General features: G+C 37.5%; 1 protein-coding gene across 8 annotated transcripts in view; it reads right to left on the reverse strand.

Annotated features, from left to right (window-relative positions):
- The window catches only part of arid4b (AT-rich interaction domain 4B), a 137777-nt gene that overhangs the window by 49970 nt on the left and 70307 nt on the right, over positions 1-17500 (reverse strand). For all 8 annotated transcript variants that reach the window (XM_073920338.1, XM_073920337.1, XM_073920334.1 and 5 more), the window contains exons 8-13: positions 13667-13808; positions 12522-12601; positions 9426-9502; positions 6715-6863; positions 3471-3543; positions 1674-1768 (exon numbers count right to left, since the gene is read on the reverse strand). In XM_073920338.1, coding sequence (XP_073776439.1) covers positions 1674-1768; positions 3471-3543; positions 6715-6863; positions 9426-9502; positions 12522-12601; positions 13667-13808 — 616 coding nt within the window. The remainder of the gene's footprint in view (positions 1-1673; positions 1769-3470; positions 3544-6714; positions 6864-9425; positions 9503-12521; positions 12602-13666; positions 13809-17500) is intronic.

The raw sequence follows: 17500 nt of genomic DNA on the forward strand, positions 1-17500 counted from the left end.
GAATCGCACTAGAGTTCGTTTTCCCTTTTGGTGCGGTTCGTTTGGGCAGGTGAGAATGCAGCAATCGTACTCGAGTGCTCACCAAAGGCGGACCAAATAAGCATACCGAGACCTGCTTGAAGAGGTGGTCTCGGTACGGTTTCAAACAAACCCTGGAGCGGATCGTTTGTGGTGAGAATATGATCCGTACTAAAACAGGTCCAACCGCAAAAAGTACTGCGCCTTTTGGACTAATCCAGCTGCCGTAGGCCGATGCGCTTTGCATTACCGTACGTTCACACTGAAAGCGGCGAGAGCGTCAAAGTAGCCGGAAGTCATTAATTTTCAATGAGAGCCCGCGGCGAGGAGCAACGCGGCGCGGCGCGTCTTCGCCGGCGTGGGCGTAGAGGATAGTTGAAATCAAGTTAACTTTATGGTAATGAGCTATGATGCGGTTCGGCGGCAAGGAATCAGAATGAAGACGTTCACCGCTTGATAGGAGTTCAGAGAACACAGACCTGTGAACTTTGGTTCCGACCACAGTTGTTCCAAAGGGTTTAATGATTGTGGTCGCCGGATTTCCAATTATTTACAATGTTTTCTTACATGAACATGCATTAAATAAGTTACTGGCGAGTTACTGATGTGCATTAATGTTATATATATTTATCTTCAAAAAGCGGGAATCTCACAAGACGTGACAGTACAAAACAATAATGCTGCTTCAGGATATTTCAGACATATGGACACATATTGGATAAATAGAGCAAAGCCACACCACACGCAACTTGATCTTCCATTGTTAAATGAATTTGATAAGAAGTGCGCAACATTTTCACGCTAGAAACATGTTTTATGCAGGAATGTAACTGATATGCTGCAACGGCTCCTTTAAATATGAGATCAATGTAGCGAGTTTTGACGCTCCCGCCGCCGGAGCTGAAGGCAGACAGCGTTGTCGCCAGGGCGGCCAGAGCGACCTTGGACGCTCTCGCCGCTTTCGGTGTGAATGTACGGTTATGGGATGTAAAGGGAAAATATTTGTTGACAGCGCTTTACCAATAGAGAGAGAGAGGGGGGAAAACATTACCTTATGGATCGTTGGTAATATTTCCGCAAGATGAGCATGTCGCAGTTTAGCTAAATTAATAAAGTGCGATGCATTAAACACTGTTTTTCAGCCGCGGCCGCGCTTCATTATCGAAATGTATAGTTTGTTTAAAGCAGCCATACAATCAGTCAGCGCAGTCGTCCCTTCATAGTAAAAAGCGACATTTTGTGTCTGCCGGTTTTGTTTACCTGCGGGAGTTCATTGGCATTTTCCCACACGTGAATTCTGACCAATCGATCAGCAGTTTAGGAAATTTGTTCAACAACATCTGGCCAATGAGAGATGTGGATTTTGTCAGATGACTGCATTTTGGTTCGTTTCAACTGGTTCGGACCAAAGCCAGCAGTGTGGTGTGAAAACGACCCAAAGACGGCAGAAAATGCAACAATGTATCATTTACTACCCTTGGTGCGGACCAAATGAAGCGAACTACAGATGTGAAAGCACCCTAAGTCCTCATTTCATCACTTCAGTCATTATACACAAAAATGTTGAACTAGTTGTGAAAATCTGTCAAGCTAATTTTATAAAACAATTTAAATCTTTATTTTCCTGAAAATGATTGAGACCGTGTTTCACTCACATTGTCGAATCCTCCCAGCTTATGCACCAGCCTGTAGAGCTTGAACAGATTCAGATTCTTGTAGCCCAGCACCGGCCGCTTGTTGATGGGGGTTCCTGAGCAGAAGAGTCAAGAAGATAGTTTAAAGTGGGTTTAAGGTGTAAGTGAAATCTAAATTTACAGAAAGTTCAAATTAAAAAGTTTTCAAATGTAAAAAAAAAAAAAAAAAAAAAGTTAAATAAAAAAAAATAATCATACATAATAATAATCCAATATTTGTTCCTTTTTATGTGATGGCATAGCTATACAATTAGGTCCATTTAACTGTTCTGACTGGCAAGTGAGACATAGGCAGGGGCGGACTGGCCATCTGGCAGAGCGGGTAGTTTCCGGCTGGGCTGACAATTTTTTTGTGCCGATCTATCCCTGTCTATTGTATCTAGTTACCTATCTGTCTATATAAATATACTTTTTATTTTAACTTTTCATCTGCACCAAGGCCCACGGCAACTTCCTCTCACACTGTTTTATTAACCAGCAACTCTTTATTATACAAATTATATACAGTTGAAACCAGAAGTTTAGATACACTCTAAAAAAGCAACATAACCATTTTCAAAAATGTCTGATGGTAAATCATACTAAACATTTACTATTTTAAGTTCGTTAGGATTACCCAAATCATTTACATTTGCTAAATTCCAGAATAATGAGAGAATTTTCTTTCTTTTTTTTTTTTGAGAGTTTTTATTAATTTCTAGACAGTCAAAAGTTTACACACATTTCCTTAGTATTTTTTATCTTTGCTTTTAAACTTTAGCTTTGGTTAAATGTTTTGGGTATCCTTCCACAAGCTTCTCACAATAGTTTGCAGGAAATTTGGCCCGTTCCTCTTGACAGAATTGGTGTAACCGAGTCAGATTTGTTGGCTGTCTTGCTCGGACAAGCTTTTTCAACTCTGCCCACAAATTTTCTATAGGATTGAGATCAGGGCTTTGTGATGGCCACTCCAAAAAAAAACCTGTTGTCCTTAAAGCACATGTTCCCTAATTTGGCAGTATGCTGAGGGTCATGGTCTGTTTGGAAGACTTATATGTAGCCAAGTTTTAATGTCCTGGCTGATGTGTTGAGATGTTGCTTCAGTATTTCTACATAATGTTCTTTCTTCATGATGCCATCTATGCTGTGAAGTGGACCAGTCCCTCCTGCAGCAAAACAGCCCCACAACATACTTGACAGTTGGGATGGTGTTCCTAGGCTTGTAAGCTTTCCCCTTTGTCCTCCAAATGTAACACTGCTCATTATGGCCAAACAGTTCAATCTCAGCTCCATCAGAGCACAGGACATGTCTCCAGAAATGAGTCTTCTCCCCAGTGTAATTCAGCTAATTGTAATCTGGCTTTGTTGTTGATTCTGGCTTGTTGATTTTCCCATGTTGTCACACAAGGCAGCAGTGTGTTTGAGGTTTTCCTGTAATACTATTCTAAAGTTGTTCCTCACATTAACTCAAATGTTGTCAATTAGCCAATCAGAAACTTCCAAAACCTCGACATCATCATCTGAGCTTTTCAGAGTCAGAATAATCTTACAGTATGGAAACTTGACTTTCAAGAAAAGTTAGAACAATTCCTCAAAAAAATCTCTCTCATTATTCTGCTATTAAGCAGAACAGAAACAAATGTGATAATCCGAACTTTCCTAAATAGAAAACGTTTAGTCACATTAACATCTGACTTTTTTAATGGTTGTGTGCCTTTTATACAGTGTATGTAAACTTCTGGTTTCAACTGTAAATAAAATGTAAATAACAGTGTTCACCTCTGTCCTCCATGAATTTGTAAAGCTGTTGTAGGAAGTTGTCCTTCTCTTCTGGGAACGGCTCCACTTCCTCCTGCGAACAGCAAACACAAACAGAGAGCGGCGTGTCATTCAGAAGAGCTTTTTTTTTAATGGTATGAAGCAATGTTAGAAAAGAAAAAAAGTTATTAAAAAGAATCTAACTAAACCAAAGTAATATAAAATCTAGAACTTTAAGATCACATGTTTGGTTTTGCATTTATTTGATTAATAATGCCGAAAAAGTTCAATGTATTTAGCATTTTAAAAACTTTATAATATTTTATTTTAAATATTTACAGTGGCTCAGTGGTTAGCACTGTCGCCTCACTGCAACAAGGTTTAAGCCTCTGCTGGGTCAGTTGGCGTGTCTATGTGGAGTTTGCATGTTCTCTCTGAGTTGGCGTGGGTTTCTCCCTGAGTTGGCGTGGGTTTCCTTCGGGTTTCCCCCACAGTCCAAACACATGCGCTATAGGGCAATTGATTAACTAAATTGTCCGTAGTGTATGAGTGTGAATGAGTGTGTATGGATGTTTCCCAGTACTGGGTTGTGGCTGCAAGAGCATCCGCGGTGTAAAACATATGCTGAAATAGTTGGTGTTGCGTTTTACAGCTCTGGCTAGCAGTGGCGCCCCCAGAAAATTTTCTTAGGGGTGGCCAGAAGAGGCCACACCAACTCTTGGGGTGGCACACAAAAAATTATGTATTCAGTGTTATATTCTGTGTGAATTCAGTGTTATACAGTGTTATATATATATATATATATATATATATATATATATATATATATATATATATATATATATATATATATAAATATATATATATATGTATATATATATAAATATATATATATATGTATATATATATATATATATATATATATATATTTTTTTTTTTTTTTTTTTATTTATTTATTTTATTCTGGTAAATAAGATAATGTGGTTTTAATTCATTTAATTAATTACTCTTGAAATATATCAATTTATTCCTTGAAATAATTCAGCAAGCACATGTGCAAACCAAATGAAAATCAATATTTAGTAAAAAAAAAAAAAAAAGACTATTCACATATATAACTTTTCAGCTAGTTTTCACATACTTTTATTGTACAGCAAACAGTATATGCCGTGTTTAAAATGAATGAAGATTAATGAGTAAATTAATAAAACAAAAACAAACTGAACAAAAGGCATTACACACACACACACACACACACCATACAGACACTAATAATATCATTTATCCATATCCTTTTTTGAGCCACAATATTACTAATGCAGCTTCATCTATTGAAAGCTGCATTACCCCCCAACCACCCTTAAATTGTTAGATTTGTTATTCAATAAATATAACAATTCAACTATATTTATTATAAATTAATACAATTATACTTAATATTATACAATTATTATTATGAATAAATAACAGAAATCAATGCTAAATGTTACTGGAAAACAATGTAACAACTGGATTGACATGCCTAAATCACTAAATAAATCCTTTGCTTGATTATTAATTATGACAATTTTAAAGAATACAATAAACAAGTTTTATAGAATTATCAGTGGTCTTAGACCCAACACATGGCCGAGAATTAATGTAATAAAGTCTTAGCTCCCTGACTCTTTATCCCTGCTTTCTGCTTTATAGCCATGCTTACTGAAAGTGACATCATCGTCATATTATATAAACTTTAGTATTGGCGACTTGCAAAACTCCCTGATTACCGACACCTCTGCACAAAAGGCTGTTACTTAAGTTTCACGGAGCATGAGCGGCGCACATTTTACAGGCGTGCATGCAAAAAAAAACGGGATTCACACAGGAGTCCATGAGGCGCACTGGAATTGTTTTCTGCGCGCATGCGTCAGTTTGCTTTCACCAGCGTTGAACCAGCGCTGAGGGAGAGGCAGTGAATCAGCTACACATACACTGTACGTCAGTGGTACCAACAATAATTTAGTGCATTTTATTTATTTATTTATTGAAATATTTGGAATTTACATAAGTACATTTAAATTAATAATATGAACAGCCAATTCATACTGGGGTGGCCACAGGGGTGGCCAGAGTGTACCCAGGGGTGGCCGTGGCCATGATTTTCTTCTCTGATGCGGATGATTCTGAAATCAGGCACACACACGTCAGATCTGACAGAGTTTTAAAGCAGCCCTGAGATTTATTTCAAACTAACAGCCTCTGTGAAGAGTTAAAGCTGTCATCACACACACACACACACACACACACACACACACACACACACACACACACACACACACACACACATACACACATACACACACACAAAAGCTTCATCTGTCAGTCGTTTAGGAAAAACACGCCGCTTAAACTCCAGAGGTGATATTTTGTAGGCGGTAATTTAAAGTAATCAAGCGGCTGATGACAGGAGCTTCTGCTGCTAAAGCAACTCTGCATCATTCAATTTCCTTTGGCTTAGTCCCTTATTTATCAAGGGTCGCCACAGCGAAATAAACCGCCAACTATTCCAGCATATGTTTTATGCAGCTGCAACCCAGTACTGGGAAACACCCATACACACTCATTCTCTCTTATACACACACACACACACACACACACACACACACACACACACTTGTACACTACATTTAATTTCATTCATTCATATATTTTCTTTCGGCTTAGTCCCTTTATTCATCAGGGTTCGCCACGATGGAGTGCACCGCCAACTATTCCAGCATATGTTTTATGCAGCGGATGCACTTCCAGCCACAACCCAGCACTGGGAAACACCCATACACACAAATTCTCTCTCTCACACACACACACACACACACACACACACACACTCATACCCTACAAAAAATTTTGTTGATTCAATTCACTTACAGCGCATGTGTTTGGACCGTGGGGGGAACCGGAGCACCCAGTGTGGTCATTTGATCACGATTGCTGTCATATGTTCATGAATGCTGTGGTCATGTGACCATGAATGCTGTGACCATAAATGTGATCATGTGATCTGATTGTGGTCATGTGATTTCATTGTGGTCTCAGTGTAATTTAGCAAGTTGTAATGTGATCCTGATTGTGAACCACAGCAGCAGTCGGCAATTCATAAGATTAGCAGAGTGCAGGTAGGGGCGGAGTTGAAAACGGGGCCATCAGGTCAGACACTTCGGCAAATAATATGGTCATGTGATCATAATTGTGGTCATGTGATGATGATGAACGCTGTGTTTACCTCTTCCTCTTCACTGCTGGCCTCTTCCTCCTGTTCCTCCTCCTCTTCCTCCTCCTCATCTTCACTGCTGGAGCTTTCATCCTTCACCTCCGTCCTCCACGTGTTCGGCACCGCACCGTTACGCTGAAACTCCCATGCTGCATCTAATGCTGACAAACACACAAACAGCAACAATTACACTCGTAACCTCTGTAAATGTATCGCGTTCCTTTCTCAATTGTGAGAAATCCTTCTCCAATCTTAAAGAGCCCCTATTATGGGTTTTTGAAAATGACCTTCATGCAGTGTGTATCACAGCACTGAGGCAATGAAAACATCCAGCTGAGGTTTAAATCGAAAAGTGCAGCATGTTTCAAACTATTGACTCTTTAGCAAAGAAATTTGACTCAAGGTCGAAAAAATGAATCAAGTTGGGTTCGGAACTTTTGATTTGGTACATCACCAAATATGTACTTCCTGTTATGGTAAAATATGAACACACTTTCACTTCAGACACTAGAAGAGGCGCGGGGGATCACAGGACTGATCATGACTGAAGATGAAGATCACTGACAGATGGAGATTCGGCTGCGGGGAATAAAGGGTTAAAGTTCATTTTCACAACAACACCACAGTATAGCCAATCATCTGCTGTGTTTTCCTGTCATTTTTCAGATGACTAATACAATAACCTGCGCTGCAACGCGGGACTCACCGGCCATTTGCTATTGGAAGGAGCAGCAGAGACTATGGGCAGGGCAGGAGCAAGCTGAACTGCCGCTCTAGGCAAAGGACGGTCACGTCCCTCTTAACCCCAACCCTCTCTATTCTGCCGCCCTAGACGCGGATATAACTGAGGGCGCGGGTGGTGAGGGTAGTGTCGGGGACGCCGCACTTTCTATTCTGCCGCCCTAGACGCGGATATAACTGAGGGCGCGGGTGGTGAGGGCAGTGTCGGGGACGCCGCACTTTCTATTCTGCCGCCCTAGACTCGGATATAACTGAGTGCGCGGGTGGTGAGGGTAGTGTCGGGGACGCGGCCCTCTCTATTCTGCCGCCCTAGACGCGGATATAACTGAGGGCGCGGGTGGTGAGGGTAGTGTCGGGGACGCCGCACTTTCTATTCTGCCGCCCTAGACTCGGATCTAACTGAGTGCGCGGGTGGTGAGGGTAGTGTCGGGGACGCCGCACTTTCTATTCTGCCGCCCTAGACTCGGATATAACTGAGTGCGCAGGTGGTGAGAGTAGTATCGGGGACGCGGCCCTCTCTATTCTGCCGCCCTAGACGCGGATATAACTGAGGGCGCGGGTGGTGAGGGTTGTGTCTGGGACGCCGCCCTCTCTATTCTGCCGCCCTAGACGCGGATATAACTGAGGGCGCGGGTGAAGAGGATATAACTGAGGGCGCGGGTGGTGAGGGTAGAGTCGGGAATGCCACCCTCTCTATTCCGCCGCCCTAGACGCGGATATAACTGAGGGCGCGGGTGAAGAGGGTAGTGTCGGTGACGCCGCCCTCTTTATTCTGCCGCACTAGACGTGGATATAACTGAGGGCGCGGGTGAAGAGGGTAGTGTCGGTGACGCCGCCCTCTCTATTCTGCCGCCCTAGACGCGGTTATAACTGAGGGCGCGGGTGGTGAGGGTAGTTTCGGGGACGCCGCCCTCTCTATTAAGCCGCCCTAGACGCGGTTATAACTGAGGGCGCAGTTGGTGAGGGTAGTGTCGCGGACGCCGCCCTCTCTATTCTGCAGCCCTAGGTGGCCGCCTAGGTCGCCTCTATGGACGCGCCGGCCCTGACTATGGGACTATCAGACTTTGAAAGGGACTTTGTCAGTAACTGTTACAGTTTAAATGGACCAGTTTCTTCTTCCTCTGGATCAGAACATGTAAGTGTAAATAAAATTGATGTCTCATTTTGCAAAATATGTGTTTAATTGTGTGTTATAAGTTGTAATCGCCCCTTGCGTCTTGTAATCACGTATCGGTTATAGATCAGTGCTTGTACTGTATCTCTCTGGTTAAATCTGTATGGGGCTGTTTACATATCACATCCAAAACTATGTGAAAAACGTGACGCGTGCTTCTGCCTTTACCGATTTTTAATTGCGTTTCTCAACTGGCGATCCTCTGTTGTTTGCCTGTGCATCAGCTGTTCCTCACATGCGCGATCAGTTTTCGAAATAGATCAGCTTTTGCCATTGTGTGGATTAATACTGAATGTGTCGTTGTTATCACTGGGGGTTAGGTTTAAGAGTTGAGTATTTGCCGGTGTTTAACTGCACTGCTTTAATGCATTCCTGCATTGGGATCTCACATACTTTGTGCAACTTCATACTGCGAGGCCACAGTGCTAACCACTGAGCCTCATTGCTGCCCCAAATTTTAAATATAAAAATTTTCATGATGTCTGAGAGTATTGCGACACATGTTTTTTTTTATTATTTTTGAAGCTGCAAACATTTGCAATAAGCAAATAGTATTATTTCTATGTATATAATTAACTTTTGTATGTGCATATTGATATGTGTATATATGTAATGATATATGTTGTCATATATAATTAAAAATCCTGTTAAATTATTGTTCTATATTGTGAAAAAATAATCTAAATAAAAATAAAAATTATACATAAAATATGAAATGCCATTAGTTAAAATAAATATATGAAACAAAATTAAAATAGTATAAAAATAATGTTTAGTTTTATGTAATAATAAAGACATGTCCTCTTACCTGGTTTGAGTCCTGCATCTGCTTTGGGAGCTTTATCTTCATCCAACTCTCGAATATCTTTCCGTAAAACTGTATAACTGTAGGACATAACACAACACGGTATGCATTAAATCATACCATCTGAAATAACCAATAATAAACAACAACAAACAAAAACAAACAAGTCATGATCATAATTGAACATCCTGAATCTGCACTTTGACTTGAAAAATGTTAATAATTTTTGTTAGTTTACTTATATTATACATTAGTTAATTCTTTAAAAATAATTGTGTGCTTGAAAATATTGTGTTTACAGTGATATTTCAAGCACTTATTATAAACAAAATCACAAACAAATCAGCACCATAATAATAAAAACTAAACGTGGCAAACATGATCACAAAATATGCAATCAAACAGGCTATTCCTCAGACATAGCCACGTCAATAAGTACTATAGTAATTTACAGCCAATGCTATAGAGTTTTTTAAGCATTAGAATTAATTATACAACTGCTAAGGTAAAACAAAATATAAACAAATAACCCTACACTGTAGTTTTTCAACCATATAGTATAATATACTACAATACACCGCTGTTTACTGCTGCAAAAAATAAGTTTTACTACAGTATTTATTAGTTCAACAGTATACAGTATTAATAGTACACTACAGTTTACTATAGCATTCATTAACAAAGAGTACCATAATATATAAAGTACAATACACTTTACTATAGTATGGCTCAAAAACACTATAGTATTTTGTCATCACCTAATGAATTGGACTCTTGTAATTCATTAATAAATGTATACTTACTGGAGCTGCTGATATTGAGAGGATTATTGGGTTATCATTACTTGTATTTGTTCATGAATATTTATAAACGTGCATGGGCCAGTGATGTCATTACAATCTCAAAACAGACACTAGAGGGAGCAGTGAAGATGTGCTTTTACAACAGAGCACAGAAAGCGGGCTCTACAGCTCAACTGTGCAATTCACAACACCTTACATACTCATATTAGTTATCTTTTTTTAGAAGACATGAATGCTTTTATAAAGGTAGGAAGCATACAGTAAAATAAAAGTTTATTTTGTTCTTTTGAACGTGAAGTTGTCATGAAATAAGGATGCATTAAATTGAATAAAATAAAATTAAAACGTTTTTTTAAATGCCATGAAATAAAGGATGCGTTAAATTGCATTAAATAAAATTGTATTTGTTATTTTAAATAATTTTAAATTTAAAAGTGTTAAGAAATAAAATGCATCAACCAGGGAATTATGAAACAGCACAATTGCTTTCAAGATCATCATCAAATCATCATATTAGAGTAATTTCTGAAGGATTTTGTGACACTGAAGACTGGAGTAATGATGCTGAATATTCAGCCTTAAAACAGGAAAAAATTCCACTCAACCAAACAGCCAACCAAAACTCTTCAGCAACCGAACAGCCAATCAAAACTCTTCAGCAACCGAACAGCTAATCAGAACACTCCAGCAACCAAACAGTCAATCAAAACTCTTCAGCAACCGAACAGCCAATCAAAACTCTTCAGAAATAAAACTACCAAAACACTCCAGTAGCCAAACAACCAATCAAAACACTTCAGCAACCAAACAACCAATTATAACACTTCAGCAATCAAACAACCAATTAGAACACTCCAGCAACCAAACAACCAAAACACTTCAATAGCCAAAGAACCAATTAAAACACTCCAGCAACCCTAACACCCAATGAAATGATTCAGCAACCAAGCGCAAAACTCTTCAGCAACCAAACAACGAATCAAAACACTTTAGTAACTAAATAACCAATGAAATGCTTCTGCAACCAAACACCCAATCAAAACTCTCCAGCAACCAAACAGCCAATCAGAACACTCCAGCAACCAAACCAAAACACGTCAATAGCCAAAGAACCAATTAAAACACTCCAGCAACTCTAGCACCCAATGAAATGCTTCAGCAACCAAGCACCCAATCAAAACTTTTCAGCAACCAAACAACGAATCAAAACACTTTAGTAACCAAACAACCAATTAGAAGACTTTAGCAACCAAACACCCAATGAAATGCTTCAGCAACCAAACAACCAATCAAAACTCTTCAGCAACCAAACACCCAATCAAAACTCTTTAGCAGCAAACAGCCAATCAAAGCTCTTCCGCAACCAAACAACAAAATCAGAACACGTTAGCAATCAAACAACCAATTAGAACACTCAAGCAACCAAACCAAAACACTTCAATAGCCAAAGAACCTATTAAAACACTCCAGCAACCCTAACGCCCAATGAAATGCTTCAGCAACCAAGCACCCAATAAAAACTTGTCAGCAACCAAACAACGAATCAAAACACTTTAGTAACCAAACAACCAATCAGAAGACTTTAGAAACCAAACACCCAATGAAATGCTTCAGCAACCAAACAACCAACCAGAAGATTACAGCAACCAAACCACCAATCAAAACTCTTCAGGAACCAAACAACTAATCAGATAACTTTAGCAACCAAACCAATCACAAGATTTCAGCAACCAAACCACCAATCAAAACTCTTCAGCAACCAAACAGCCAATCAGAGAACTTCAGCAACCAAACAGCCAATCAGAAAACTTCAGCAACCAAACAGCCAATCAGAAAACTTCAGCAACCAAACAGCCAATCAGAAAACTTCAGTAACCAAATAGCCAATCAGAGAACTTTAGCAACCAAACAGCCAACCAAAACATTTTAGCAATCAAACAAATATCTCCATAAGCAGCCATTTCTCAGCACATCGCTTCAATAACACCAATTCTGCCATTCCTCCTGCAGCACCGGCTGGATAAATTGGTTTGCGGAGGTTAATCCGAGACAGACATTTAGCTATAATAATCTCCAACAGAAATATCATGGGCTACTCCAATAAAAGATCTCCAGCAGTGACGTCTTTGCTCATTTCCAGCATTTCTGACACATTTAAAGCATAGTTCATCAAATCACAGCTATAAACAGACACAATGCTGAGAAACTGACGCTTCTCAGAGCTTGACTTTTCCTGCAGCGCCGGAGCTAAAAGTAGAAGCAGCGCCTGAAATAACTCCATCTGAAAGTTACTTACAATTTTCCGTCTTTGAAGGAGCGAACGAAAACGTTGTCTTTCTTCAGAGTCACATCTTCATGACAGTCTGGAGAGATGACCTTTAAAAATGAACACAAGCAGAGGACAGACGAGCACGTCACTGAGAGTTTACCACAGAAAACAGCATTTCACATCCTTTTTACTCTCTCAGAGCACTCTCACATTTTTTGTAACTGCCAAACTAATAAAAAATTACACTTGACAGAAATGAGAACTACTTGTAAAAATATTAGTGAGTCGGTGCCAATAGCCTAGTGGTTAAGTGCGGCGACATATAGCACCACGGTGCTCACGCCGACCTGAGTTCAATTCCCGGCTTAAGGTCCTTTGCTAACCCTTCCCCTTTCTAAGGACAATATTATTAGCCCCTTTAAGCTATATTTTTCTCGATAGTCTACAGAACAAACCATCGATAACTTGTCTAATTACCCTAACCTGCCTAGTTAACCTAATTAACCTAGTTAAGCCTTTAAATGTCACTTTAAGCTGTATAGAAGTGTCTTGAAGAATATCTAGTCCAATATTATTTACTGTCATCATGAAAAAGATTTAAAAAATCAGTTTTTAGAGATGAGTTATTAAAACTATTATATTTAGAAATGTGTTAAAATAATCTGCTCTCCATTAAACAGAAACTAGGGAAAAAATAAACGGGGGTGCTAATAATTCAGGGGGGCTAATAATTCTGACTTTAACTATATATATATATATATATATATATATATATATATATATATATATATATATATATATATATATATATATATATAATTTTAATTGTACAAATTTACTAATATATTTTTTTACAGTATTTTTTTTTACAAATTTATAATATTACTATCAAATATTATAGAGTATAATATAAAAGTGTTTTTTATTACATATATTTTATTGTAATCTTTATCTAGTTAAACTTTTTTTTTATATCCTGAATAATTATTTTACCTGAGAGAAACAAAAGGAAATAAAAACAATGAAAAATGGCAAAACCACAGTCAAATTTGACCACTTTAACCACACCAGTTAAAAGTGACTGCAGAGTGTTTTCTGTGTGTGTGTGTGTGTGTGTGTGTGTGTGTGTGTGTGTGTGTGTGTGTGTGTGTGTGTGTGTGTGTGAGACTCACCAGTGCAGGATACCATGTGCTTTTCTTCTTGTCATTAGTGAGGACTCCCTCCACACACACCACTTTTCCATAAAGCTCTTCATTCTGTTGCTGATCTCCTTCCTCTTCCTCACTAGACGATGAAGACGACTCCTCTTCTTGACTGTGGATGGAGAGATTATTTGTTAATGCGGATGAACAACACACGGCGAAAGGTGTTCGATTCATAACAGTGACCCACACAATAAGTTGGTGGTTCATTCTGTTGTGGCGACCCCTGATAAATAAGGGACTAAGCCGAAGGAAAATATGACTTATTTTGGTGTCAAGATTTTTTTAGGTGAAATAATTATTTTTTTTTAATTATATTATTCGCATGAAAGATTTTTTCTTTCAATAGTTCACTAACTCTGCCAAATCATAGTATTATTATAAATTTTTAGATTTTACAGATGTATATGGAAAACTTGTAGACCACTAGAAAATGCTCAGCTCCTCTGAATTACACACATTAAATAAATAAATAGAAACTTTTATTTTGGATGCAATTAATTAATAAAGAATGTGTTGTTCATTGTTTGTTCATGTCAGTAAATATATTAAAGAACTTCATCTAATACAATCTTATTGTAAACCATTATATATATATATATATATATATATATATATATATATATATATATATATATATATATATATATATATATATATATATATATATATATATATATATATATAAAGAATAAAAAATTAAATAAATAAATAAATAAATATATATATATATATATATATATATATATATATATATATATATATATATATATATATATATATATATATATATATATATATATATATATATATATATACATATATATATATATACACATATATATATATATACACATATATATATATATATATATATATATATATATATATATATATATATATATATATATATATATATATATATATATATATCAGAGATGGGGGACTCAAGTCACATGACTTGACTCAAGTCAGACTTAAGTCACAAAATTTAGGATTTGAGACTTGCTTGACAAATATCCAAAAAAGACTCAAGTTGACTTGGACTTGACTGTCATGACTTGAGACTTGACTTGGACTTGTTAAATGACTCGAAAAAAAAAACTTGTTTTTTTTTAAATACACAACTTTTTGTTATATATTACGCATTTTAAAACAAAACAAAACCAAAAGTTATGCATGCACAGTATTAAAAGCTCATCGGTTCTCAGATCGGTCCGAAAGAATCAGTTGAATTTGCTGGACTGGATCATTCAGTTCATCAACAAAAACACTTTAAATGATTCATTAGATTAATTTAAACGATTCATTTGAACGATTCATTTGAACAGTTCATTTGCTATTCGACCACCAGATAATGCGGTGATGAAAAATGAAAGGCGCTCCGCCAAAGATTATAGATTACAAACAATATTTAACTAAACCAAACATCCGCATTTGCTGTATATTTTATTAATTTGATGATGTCATTTGGCTAATACATAGGCTATTTTAAATTCATATCTAAAATGCTTGAACTTGAAAGAGAGAGAAGCAAATTTGACCTGTCAGCGGTGCACATGGCTCCTGAATACAGTAGGTAAGAGAAAGTGGATTTCTTTTTTTTAACAGTTTTTTCCCCCATAGCACCGGTCTTTTCATGAGCTGTGTTAAATGTTACATATAGCTGCCACTTGCACGGTTGACAGCATTGTGAGGATTAAATGAAGGATTATACAGCACCTCTCACGCTTAATATGTGTAGATTCAGTGGCAAACGCTGTTACCTGCAAACCCTGTCCCACAGACTTTACAGTGAATGGCTTTAGTCACTTTCATAGCGGACTTGAAACACTGGAAGTCTTTTATCCTCTCTTGGAAAAGTGTAAATGGTGGATTAACATTCAGCACATGATCACTAATAAGATGTGCCATTATTAGTAACTGTAGGTGGTTTCTAAAACAAAGTCTGTCAGTGTTATTGTCATTCTCTCATCTTCACGCAGTTTTGGCTCCTGTCATCTGAAGGCACTGACTGAGTGACTGACAGCTGATATTAACTAATCCATTCACATTCAGTTCTAGAGCAGTGGGCCAATAAGAAAAGCACAAAGGCGGGGCAAGCATTGCAGGCTTTTCTACTTCAGAAAGTTTTCATAACGTTTCATAATGTTTTAATCTGTTTCTGCGTTTGACGTTTTTAGGTGCAAAGATGCATTCTGCATCTTCTAAATTTGCGTACGCTGTGAGGATTTTGCATTGAAAACAGGTCACAAGGCAACAATGTATGCACTCGCACAAATGCTTCCAAATATATTTGAAGGTCGCATAGATAAAAATTTGGGCGCATATGCAACCAAAATGATCAAGCCCGAGCATCTTTACTTGTTTTTATTTCCTCATAATAATAATAATAAAATAAGGAAGTTATCATCAATCACAATACAAATCAGAGCGAACTCCAAACAAACTCTCGTCTCCTCCACCAGCTGTGGGAAAAGCCATTATAATGACACAGATCACTCTGCCTCATGCCAGAGTCCCGCGAAAAAATAGTGATTGACAGGTGGTCATTTGTGTGTAACTTTATTTACTTATAGTTTTGTTATGGGTTTGTGATTGGTTCGTTCTGTTTCCTGGGGTCCGTTCTTCGTACCTCGCTTAAATGATCTAAGATGATTTGGCAGATTCTGGATCTTTTAATCTTGATAACTGATCTCTCGCTAATTTGGTTCTTCAAACAAGTTCGTGAATCAGATTAGAATGTCTGGATAAACTGATCTGAGATCGCTGTGTGTGTTGTGAAGGACAGATCTATCGATCCTCGAAATCATGATCAGCAATGCAACGATTGGCTGACGGCACAGCAGCGTAATGACATCATCTGATTAATATTCAATTATCCATGTGAGCAAAATTACATCAAATTAGCAGTAAACGGCTTGTTAAATATGACACGCAAGAACTTTCCACATTTGTTGTGAGCTGCAGGCTTTACACTTTCATGTGTCAAGAGTATTCATCATGTATTTCAATGTATATCAGTGTATTTAGTTCCACATTTAGAAAAGATTTTCTTTATTATAGTAGCCGTTTTTTAATTGGTGTAATGAATAACTGGATGTTTACAAAAGCATTTTGATATTGGTAAAGGCGTCTGCAACTTTCGTGAAGCATCAAATCACCGTCATATTAACTATCAAAACATGTTTACGACTGCATTAATGTATTATTTTTTTTTTTATGTTGTACATTTCTATTATCATACACAAATTGTACTAAAGCCATCTAAAAAGTTCATATCAATAAGTTTTCTCTTTGCACCACGAGGTGGCAGTCTTTGTACTTTCATTTCGAGGGTGCAGATTGCATACGTTTTATAAATTTATATAACTTTATTTATTTTATTAATGACTATAACTTATATATATATATATATATATATATAGTTAAAAATATTTACTATTTTCCCAAGTGTATATAACGACTACTGTAAGAAAATATCAGAATTCGATTAATACTTTATCTATTTTCTTTGCTTGAACTGAGCCGATCTAATCCTGTTTATATGAATTGAACCTGCTCCTGATCAGGTTTGAGCAAGCAGAACTGTTGCTATGACAACAACTCTCGGATCACCTTTGAAGAACGAAATGATCCTGGATCATGTCAAATCGTCAATATCCAAATCCAGCTTACTGAGTAATCCACGTACGAAGAACGGACCCCTGGTTTTTGCTTTCTGTTTCTAAACAGGTGACTCGTTATGATGCAGCAGGTGCGGCTAATCTTCAGGCTTTATCAAAGGAGCTTCCAAACTGTGTT

Source organism: Danio rerio, chromosome 13 (assembly GCF_049306965.1).
Source record: "Danio rerio strain Tuebingen ecotype United States chromosome 13, GRCz12tu, whole genome shotgun sequence".
In the NCBI taxonomy this organism is placed as follows: Eukaryota; Metazoa; Chordata; class Actinopteri; order Cypriniformes; family Danionidae; genus Danio; species Danio rerio.